Genomic DNA, 10750 nt, shown 5'->3' on the forward strand with positions numbered 1-10750 from the left:
CCGCCCCGCCGCCGGAAGGCCGCATCGTTCATACGGACCAATGGGGAGGGAGGGGCGGGGCATCTCCCCTGAGGAGCTGGGCGGGGCAGAGGGGAGGTGCCATGTCGCCACAGCACCTGCCGGCGGGCCCTTGCTGCCCCTCCCGGGGCGGGAACGGCGCTTTCCACACAGTGGCCGCGCTCGGGTTACGGGCCTGTAAGCGGAGACGGCAGCAGCCCCCGCCGCACACCTGGCGGCCCCCGCACCGCACACCCCCCCCCACACCCGTCTTGATTAACTCCAGGGGCTCCCAAACCCGCCCCGGCGCAGCCCAGTGCCGCGGGGGGAAGTGTCAATACAAGCAGCACACCTCCATGTCCCACACAGACGGAAAAAGCCCGGCCGCGCCGCCACAGTGTCTCCTGTAGGAAACGAGGGCTGTAAGTTCACCTCTTTCTGCTCATAACGTATTTTCTAACGGCGCCGCGAGCCAACAACGCTTCAGTATCCTATTCACCGCATCGGGGGAAGCGGGGTGAGACAAACTGAAGAGAGTGTGTGATTCTTCCCTGGTGCAGAGGATGAAAAAACACTTCTAGTGTGAGGAAGTGCACTTTATTCCTTTTTTTTTTTTTTTTTTTTTTCCAAACCGAGGTTGAATTCTTCTACCACTATTTAGTGGGTTGGTTTTTTTCCTATAATACTACAGAGGGATTAGGAAGCAAGGAAAGGCACCTGGCACTAAACTCAATGCTTTTCTTTATGCTTTTGGCATTTGTGTCTCTCTCTTTTGTCCCGTAGTTAATCCAGACTTACACTAGTGTAAATAACATCAGGGGGATGGGTCTGAAAAACCAAAAGTAGATCTTATTCTCAAATGTATTTAAATATAAAATAATTATTACTCATACATTACAGATTTGGGTCCATGCAACAGTAAAAGCTCTATCCCAAACTGAAACTGGAGAAGCAATGGCACTCGTGTTCTACATTAACTGGGCACAGTATGAGAAAGTGCAAACTATCAGACTGGATGAAAACCCAAATAAATAGTTCAGTTTCAGATGAATTAGGCTGTATCACAGATGCAACTGATGAGGAACAAGATGACTTACCTTATGATGGAGAGGTAGGCATAACCTGTAAATACAGTAATTCAGGTAATTTGAATGACTGTCCTTGTACAAAAGTTATTTCTGGTATTTTAAATGTAGCCTGTTCTGAAGATAACAAAAACATAAAAGCAACAGCTAATTATGAAACACATCCACAACCTGAGAAATTCTCCAGCTACCACAGAACTGTCATAGGAACAAGAGGAATTTCAGTTGAAATGTCTGAAAGTGAAGCTTCCTTTAGAAAGGAATTACCTATTGGTGGTTTTAGTAAACCAGACAGCAAAGAACATCTAACTCACTCAAAAATGTCCGATATCCTTTTGCGTCATTTTTCTAATGAAGAGTTAATAAGCACATGCCAGCTAATTGAATGCGAGACAATACCAGAGATATCCTTTACTGAAAGTATCAGTGACACTGTGAACAAACCTGAGCCTTCAGAACACCTCAAAGGCCCTTCAGCGCACAAACAATGGGCAACTAACTTTGAAGAATATAATTTAGAAAACCACAAGGAAGTAAACACTGGTGATAAAAATCAAAATTCACTAAATGAAAATAGATGTGTTTCAAAGAAACCTATTTCTTCTACTGGAAAGTGTGGGTACAGACAACTGATTAATGAAAATAAAGATACACACCTCTTTCAAAACATGAAAGAAGACAGAGACCTGTTTAAGAAAACAGTTTCACATCACAATCTCAAATACAGCAAAGATCAAGCTCCCTGTTGCCTTCCTGACTTCTTCAAAGTTGCTTCAGAAGTTAAAGTACCAGAAAGAAGTGACAACATAAAATCAGTTCCTACAACTGGAAGAACAAAATCCTTCCCTATTTTAAGTAAATCAGTAATTGGGAACAACATTCAAGAAAATAGGAAGTATTTCAATTCTGCTGAAGTAGAAAATCAAGAAGAAATGAGCATTCCAGAACTATTGCAACAGCCAGAGGTAATTAAGATGCTTTAACAAATTCATAACACTTGAGTGATGTTTAATATACAAAGATACTCTAACTCCAGTAAAATCTAACATGACTAGTTCATGCAGGCAGTCCATAGTAATCAACAATTGCTTTCATAAGTAACATTTTGTGGGACTGAATTTGTATGGAACTTTCATTACCAAATACTTAATGATGCTCTGGAGTATAATTTGCAATTATAAGGCATCCTATCAAATAATTAGGAAATTCACTATAAATTGTTATTTCTAGCATTATATGTAAATGTTCAAATTCACCAAAAGTACTAAACTGAAAGTTTTTCTTAGAAATATATTTTCATACTGTGCTTGTCTTTATTGTAAAGACATCTTTGCCTTTTTTCAAATCTTAACACTCTTCAACTGTTTATACTGCTATTTATTGGCAAGTCAATTCCTTTTAAAGGGTTTGTTTGACAACAATATTTCTCTTATTGTGGTAAATTTCTTCTAAAGTTTGTTAGTAATTAGGTAATTACTTTTCTATTTCATGCCCTGCCATGGAGTTCATTCAGAGCGCCATGCAGATGCTTAAGTCTATTCCCAGATTTATATCTTAGTAAATTGTTTGAGATCTAACATGTTTTAATACTTCTCCCTATTATTTCCTTGGCTGCAAATGAGATGCAGACACAGCATGCTGACACCCAGAATCATATTGGCCAGCTGAGACCGAATCCTAAGGTAAATATCTCAAAACAGATGATGTGTTTTTTTTTTTTTTTCCTTAATTCATTCTCCTTTATCCCTGGGACCATGAATATTCCCCAAAACTATTTTGTTACGTTCACATTGTACTTCCTATTTATATAAATCCTCTATTAGATTTTCCCAACATAGAGTTGCAGTATTTGTTTATACAATGAGACACTATGCGTAAACTATAAAGACATAAAATGATATGGTCTTGTTATAATAAATGTTTTATTAATATTAACAACTTGTCCTCTGTATTTTGAGTTATTTCTGAATTTTGTGTTTATTTCCACCAGTGTTCTAGACATTGTTTCTATAACCAAAGTTCTCATTTTAACAGATACTTCCTCAGTCAGATTTTCCAAATGCCACCATTGACATTTACTCTGGAGACACTGGGATATCTTCTGAAGTCTTTACATTACAGGCTCCTATCCCTATACAATCTACATGTGGTTTGTCTAAAGCAAGTAAATAAGATTACAGTAACTTTGTAACTTAGTTATGTAATTTGATAGCACTTCTGAGCAGAAATTCCAATTGATTGATCGTATTTTGTATTATGTAGGATTACAGTATGGAACAACAGAATCAGCATTACCAGCAGCCGGTACAGTAGAAGCACATTGTCTAAATCCTTCTAATTTACTGCCAGAACTAACACTAGGAGAAAAGATGTCTCAAATACTAAAGGATCAGACGGATCAACTGATAAAGAAAGTAAAGAGTTCCATTTCAATATATACTTTGCACTGATGCTCAAGTTCTATACTCATATAGTATATTCATTTTAAAATATCAAATAAAAAAATCTAATCTTTTGTCTTGAAGGTAGAAGACTTCTCTAAGCATACAACCCAAGAGACGTTACTTTTACAAGACAACTATCTGGTAAATTAATTTATGTATTTTCGGTTATCTGAAACGCACTTTAAATAGCTGTAGATGCACTACATCTTTTCTGCCAAGATACTCCCTGTTTGCCTCAAACAGATATCTAAAAATACTCTTTTTTTCCCCTCAATCTCAGACTGAAATTATGACTTTAAGAGGCAAAAATGAAGGTGTTCAGTAGGTGGCTGAATTGTTAAATCTGTTTTAAGAACTACAACTCAAAACTATTAGTGAAAGGCCTTAAGTTGCCATATACATTATGAATTTTGACATGTAAGTTCTCAGTTCAGAAGTCATAGTTTAATATTTTACTTTTACATAGTAGAGCAGCACATTATTAGGTGGACTTACAAGACACATTCCTGTTCCAATTCAGAACAGCAGCAAAATTTTACCAACATCACTGCAAATAGCATATGGCTTACACAGCATAAGTAGCTATCACCATGGCTTGGTAAATTACAATGACATTTGCTATTCAATTATGTCTTACTGCTGAAGGCATTAAATCAATTGAAAAGATACCTTGATGCTTTGGAAAGGAATTATTTAACAGCTAGAGAAAAGCACCGTAATTTACAGCTGCAGAACTACAAGGACAAGTCGATCAACGTTGGAGAGTTTGACCCCGAAAGGTTAGATCAGTGCTAAGTAGTACATCAGTATATTTTCCATATTCTGAGTGTCTTATAACCATTACTTCATTTACCTGTTAGAATTTTTCTGAAGTGAAAACATTATCTTAACGTTACGTGTGGTAAGCTAGAAGTGATTTGGTCAAAATTCATCTTGGGCTTTACATATCATAATTATAATTAGGATATCCAATTGATTTATTCAAGTTCTTAAAAGGGACTCGGTGAACCCCATTAATTTCCCATGGGAAGCATACTGCAGTGCCCAGTATGGTTATCATAATAAGAAATAAAATATTGGTTTATTCAGGTTTCACTAACTCTGTATTGCAATTGGGTTTAGAAAGGTGGAAGGGGAAATATTTAGGCTTGGCACGCTGCTTGAAGACATCCAAGAACAAACTGATGACAGCAAATGCAACTTGTCGTCTCTGCTCACTTCCTATGAATCTGCCCATTCATCCTATTCTCTCTGTGAGGTAACTCAGGGAATTTTACTATTTAAAGACTACATTATTCTTTTTTATTGATGCAAGTTTCAAGAACCTTGGTGGTGGTGTACTATTGTATGTTTTCCTCTAATAAGAGCATGACACTTTTAGATAGCATGTTACTTGAAAGAAAATGGTTTGGGTTTTTTTGCATTTTTTTACCTATGAAATATTAACTTCATAGTATTTCAATAGTTATAACAGAAACCTAAGTATAAAAGCACAGCTACACTGAATATTCTCAGTCCCAGCTTCAAAAGCATTTATTTCAGAATAAGAAAATAAGAGCAGCTACTTTGACTTTTCCAAAGCCGTCTTTGTTTTGGGGAGTTAATCACTATTGTTTAGTTGGAAGAAATATTACTTGGTTTGCCCAAGGTTCTTAAAATGTAGAATTACTAGAAGACCAAACATTACTATGCTATAGAAAATTGAATTTACTGCTGAGTACAATCATACTTTGTCCTGGATCATAAATGCACCAAAGGAAAAAAAAAAAAAAAAAAAACCAAAACTTAGGGCCTTCTACACCTTCTACAAATCTACAGATAAGTACCACCAAATAATTTCATAATCCATATTTAAGAAAACATGTTTCTCTGAATCCCAAGTTAGAAATACTCAGAAAATGCTGGTTGGTAGAAGTCATGTCCTTGCAATGCAACAATCACATACTACAAGTATCTATCCTGTGCTTACTTTTGTACAGAGCTCAGTCGTTTCAAGCATTGCTGATCCTCCAGAACGAGGTATTGAAACTGCATTTCTTCACAAGAACAACAAGGAAGAAAAAAATCAGACAACTGATGTAATCCCACAGACAAATCAATCTTCTTTAGAAGGCAACAAGTGCAATCTTTGTCTTCACATGTAAGTGAAAACTATTGACATCTTTATAAAAAATATTACCTAAAATTACTTGCTGACTACAAAAAAATTGGGATGTCTGGAATCTCTGAAAGCAACGTGAATATTTCCAGAATGAAACTTTTACAGAATTAAACATACCCAAGAATCCTTCCAGCCTGGTATTCTTACCTTCCTGGGTCTTATGGACCTCAAAGTACTTCCTGTAACTACATACCTAAGAATTCCTTCCAGCCTGGTATTCTTACCTTTCTGGGTCTTATGGACCTCAAAGTACTTCCTGAAGCCCAAAACACTGCCATCAGTTTCACTAGGAATTAAACCATACTTCGCTATAAAATTTATAGCAACCACACAAATTCGAGATATAGATGACTAGTCAAAGTACACTGCCAGTACAAAAAATATTTGCCAATATTTGTATGGAATTTTTAATTAAAGAAAAGGGAGGCATCCAGACGTTTATATTTAGACATCAAAACTTTGTGAAATAATTCTAGATACCATCCCTGCCCTCCTGGGGAGTATTTATTAAATGTAAAATCATCTCAATGAGATTAAAAAATAAAATAAATGGCTTCTCCTTAACCAATTAAGGTTACAGAAGAGAGCTGAATCAAGTTCCAGACGAGAAATGGAATGTGTAGGAAAAGGAGGTCTGCTAGCAAACAAGCATTCTTCCAACCTAATGGTATGAGATCTGTTTCCATGCTCACTTTTTTCTTTTTAATTTAGATTATCTTATTCATATTTGAGATCACACAACATTTTTCTCTTCAGTCTTTGCACAGCATAATGGCTCTGCTTTTGAGATACTACAGCATATCTTAGCATTGCTGAATTGGTTTCCAAAGAAGAAATTCCTCAAGGAAAGACTCTCAAACATTTTATGAAACTAGTGATGAAGCTGGCTTCTCTCAGGGAAGACTTAACTATGTTTACTAGCCTGCCAAAATGCAAAAACCTACAAACAATTGCTTGCCTACAAAAATATTTAATTTTAAGGCATTGAGAGAAAATAATTAATCTATGCTAATCCTTCTCAAAGTAACATGAAAACCTATCTTGAATTCCAACTTCACAGACAAAAAATTGTTCATATTTTGTCCAGTCTGCTCCACAATAAGAATTGTAAATAGATCAATCAAATTGCAGAGTTGATGGCAACCAAAAGCAATATAGAAGTGACGTAGAAATGATGCCACTGTATCATGTTTGTTTATATTACTATGTACATATCAATCATAATAATTTTGTTTTGCCTTCTGGTTGCAACAGAGATTCCCTTCACCTGAGGAAAAATACGCTGCTGAAGGTCTTATATCCCATCGTCAGGGCACATTAACTCAAAAAATTAATGCTGATGAAGAAAGTATGAAAGGGTAACTGTATTGCGTATTTTGGCTAGTCATAGATGTGGTGTTCTACAGCTAAGTGAAGAGATACATGCATGTACACTGATACGTCTCTATACTGGACTCTGCATGAAACACTGAATAACATCTTTAATACATATAAAATGAAAGGGTGATCTGATTTCAGGTTTATCACCAGTTTCAAATTTAATCACACAAGTTATGCGACTTGCCAGACCGCCAGAGAAATGACAAAACTCCCATCAATTTTATTAGAGAGAGAATTATTTCATATTACAAAGTAGGCCATCTCAAGGGACCAGTACAGGGTTTATGGTGCTTACATGGCAGAGAATTTTCATATCGTGATAAGAGAAGAGGCTTTGTCTTTGTTCACTATTCAGCAATACAAGTCAGCATTCCAAATTGGGATGCAAAGTCTTCAGTAATAAGAAATATTTAAAATTATCACTGTCATCAACTAATCTGGTAGGCCTGCAAGGAGACCATATTGACTTACCTGCATGTATTTCAAGTATAGTGGTCAAAGTGTACAGTTTCATTTACAGAGATGTCAGTGTGATAAAAGAATTCCACATGGGTTATTTTGGAGTTTGAAATTTTGGCAAATTAAATCTCTGTCCAAAGCTAGATCATGTAATACATGCAGTGTAGAACACAGTAATATTCACCTAAATATGCTCTCAGATTATATTACAGAGTAGATGTTAATATTTACCTAGTAAAACTCCCCTAGCTACCTTTTTTTTCCCCCCTCTGTCCTTTAAGGGAAGTTAGCTCAATCTTCTGATCATTGTTTTCATGAATGGGTGGAAAATTTTCCAAATAAATCTGTTGATACTGTATGCCTTAAGCCGAAAAGACATATGTCAAATAAGGCAAACAAAGAACTTTGTTCTCGTTCTGCCAGAAGGTACATCTCAAATATTCTTCTAATTATCCAAAGGCAGTAAAATTAAAACCTAAATAACTCAAAGTTACTAAGAAACCATATCATCCTTACTATTGATAATATTTTGATGGAACATATGTGAATGGATACATAAATACATATGATTTCATACTACTTAGCTATCTAAAGATGTGATTTGCAAGACCTCTACTTTTAAGCATGTTTAACAGCTCTGGTAAATCAGAGTCCTTTTGTCAGAGCGTGTCCTTTAACTAAAGGAGTCATTATTTCACATTGGGTTAAATTTTAATTTAAGCTTCTACTTACCATCTTTTCAGATAATTGATACAGGTTCTTTCTATGAGTACATCTGCTTTTTCCTCAAATAAGAAATGCTTACACAGTAATATAATATGCTCATAAGGCTTGTCATAAAAGTATTGAGATACAATTAAGATATCTTTCTGTTTTCATGCTCAAAGAAACACAAACATCCAGGAAAGGAAAATTGGAACATGTTCATTCTGCATTCAGAGAAAACCAACTGATTTATCAGATACCAACTTGAGTAAGTAGTGATGGCATACGAAGGTCAGAACTGAGCTTACACTTACTATTGTATCCTGTTAAGAAATAACATTCCTTTTGCATCTCAGCAGCATGAAAATTGTTTTGTAGTTTTAATAGATGTTACTGCTTAGCACAAGACACTAAGAATGAAAAGGGGACTAAAGATGACACCAAGTCAAATTCACTTTGGAAGTCTCAGTGACAGACCAAGAGGCAACAGACAAGCTGCAACAGAATTTCCAGTTAGATATGAGCAAGAGAGTTTTAACTCTGAGTCTCGTCAAACACTGAAACAGTTTTCCCAAAAGAGGCTATAGCATCTCCATCCTCAGAGGTATTAAAAACTTAGGACAGGGACATAAGCAACTTCATTTAAGTTCTTCCTGCTTTGAGAGGGGATTGGGCCAGATGACCTCCAGAAGCCCTATCCAACCTGAATTACTCTCTAATTCTAATTCACCTTTTTACATAAGTTTCCAAATACTACTACTACTAACATTTTCAAAAGCATAAGAGTGCTGTGCGCACAGTGCCTTGATTTTGCTATTTCTGCTAACCATGTGCATTTATTTTATGTCCTAGAAGGAGATTCCAAATTTGGTGATTGAAACATCTCATATCATTAATTCCACTTTTATTTCTTGATTCGACTTTCTTATTCTGTATGAAAACAAAGGAAAAAACGTTTTCCTACATCTTTTACCTGTTCAAGGTTGGCACAGACTGGAAATATTCTCCTTCTTTAGTCCAGCCCCTAATTATATAATTTCACCAGATCCACACCAGAGCCTACACAGGCTACTGTGAGCTAGTTAAGTCAGTTGTCAAGTCATCCAAGACTCATGTCTTGGAGGTTCACTAGGTATCTGTCAGCATTTGGGTATCCCAATTTTATCTTTCCACTGCAGAATACTTTGAAGGCGTTAGTACCCAACAACTAAAAGAACAGCACAAGCTGTCCCAGATTGTTTTAAGTCTGAATATGTAAGTTATTCTTACCTTTGATCTATCTTCTGTCCTTGGCTTCTCTGTGATACCTTTCTTTCACTTTTATATAATACACTGGGGACATTATTGTTAGTACTGGTTTGTGCAATAGCTAAACCACTTGATCCTCCCAAATTCTCTTGTCACATTCCTCTTAGGCTCCTTTTTTTTTGTAACACTTCAACTGGTTGGAATTTTAACCTGAAAAACAAGAATCTAAGGACAGGGAGATGGAGAGCACTTTTTTTTTTTAAATAAAAACAAACCAACATAAAAAAAATAGTTCTGGGACTGAAAACAACCACCACTGCCACCAAAAAAAAAAAAAAAAAAAAAAAGAGAAAATCTACATTTGAGGCTTAAAGTCAGGGCTGCAAGCCAATCTTTAAAGCTCAATCCCCACCTGTAAAATGGAGGAAAAAGTACTTCAAATTACAGTAATGTTAGTGACAGCAAAGGGCCCAGAAATTATGGTGCTGAAAGCCAAATAATTATCTCGGTACAGAGGCCAAAATTTCTAATATTTCAGACATTTTTAACATATTTTTTGAATTTTAGGCAGTGATTCAGAAGACATCGCAGCCTATGATTCTTATGATTCACAACGTGAGGAACTTGTGAATGGTGAGACTGAAAGTTACAAAACATTCAATACAAGATTACGTGGAGAGATAAAAGGTACAATGATTGCAAAAATATTAACATCTACATAAAAATATTCTTGTTTATAGTGTTTGTTTTTCTAAACAACACGTCTTTGTTTTCAGGACTTAGATGCAGATGTCCTAGAGGAAGCAGAGATCAATTTAAACTCAGGAATTACAAAGAGCCTGTTCAGTCTTGTGCTCTACATAGAAATAAACATTCTGGTTCAACCTGTAAGTATGATGTGTTACTGAAATAATTACCAGTCACAGGCTAGGTTTTAAGGGGCTGAAAGCCACACTGCACATATATCAGGCCAAATTTAATTCAGTATAAGCCATCAGTAGCACTGCAGGTAAACAGTGGATGTGTACAGATCTTGTAGAGCGAGATCAGCAAATGTAACTTTAACACACCTAGCCAAGCTTCATCCCCATGCATCAGAGCTTTAATAGTCTCTGGTTCTTTATGAGAGGAGTCCTTTCCATATTTCATTTATGACAGGAACATCTCATTTTGCAGAGCCACATGGAAGAATATTAAAATTGGGCATTGCTGTGCCAGCTTTTTTAGTCCTAGCTGTTACCTAATGCAGCACAAACAAGTATACTAAAGAA

The 10750-nt window shown here is 36.2% G+C and overlaps 1 protein-coding gene across 1 annotated transcript; it reads left to right on the top strand.

Moving 5' to 3' along the window:
• Positions 1-492: 492 nt before the first annotated feature.
• Positions 493-10461, top strand: LOC106888866 (protein AKNAD1-like). The gene is made up of 14 exons (XM_014943377.1): positions 493-579; positions 898-2047; positions 2705-2764; positions 3117-3246; positions 3345-3496; positions 3608-3667; positions 4172-4305; positions 4649-4784; positions 5506-5666; positions 6261-6354; positions 6942-7045; positions 8414-8499; positions 10047-10166; positions 10256-10461. Exons 2-14 carry the CDS (start codon positions 986-988, stop codon positions 10390-10392), a joined length of 2436 nt encoding a protein of 811 aa, XP_014798863.1. The 5' UTR covers positions 493-579; positions 898-985; the 3' UTR covers positions 10393-10461.
• Positions 10462-10750: the final 289 nt, after the last annotated feature.

Source organism: Calidris pugnax, unplaced genomic scaffold, assembly GCF_001431845.1.
Source record: "Calidris pugnax isolate Ruff unplaced genomic scaffold, ASM143184v1 scaffold63, whole genome shotgun sequence".
NCBI classification, from domain to species: Eukaryota; Metazoa; Chordata; class Aves; order Charadriiformes; family Scolopacidae; genus Calidris; species Calidris pugnax.

Coding starts and splice junctions, on each gene's coding strand:
- LOC106888866 (XM_014943377.1), top strand. CDS start 986: ATGAGAAAGTGCAAACTATCAGACTGGATGAAAACCCAAATAAATAGT. Junction 2,048..2,704: donor AACTATTGCAACAGCCAGAG/GTAATTAAGATG, acceptor GCTGCAAATGAG/ATGCAGACACAGCATGCTGA. Junction 2,765..3,116: donor AGCTGAGACCGAATCCTAAG/GTAAATATCTCA, acceptor TCATTTTAACAG/ATACTTCCTCAGTCAGATTT.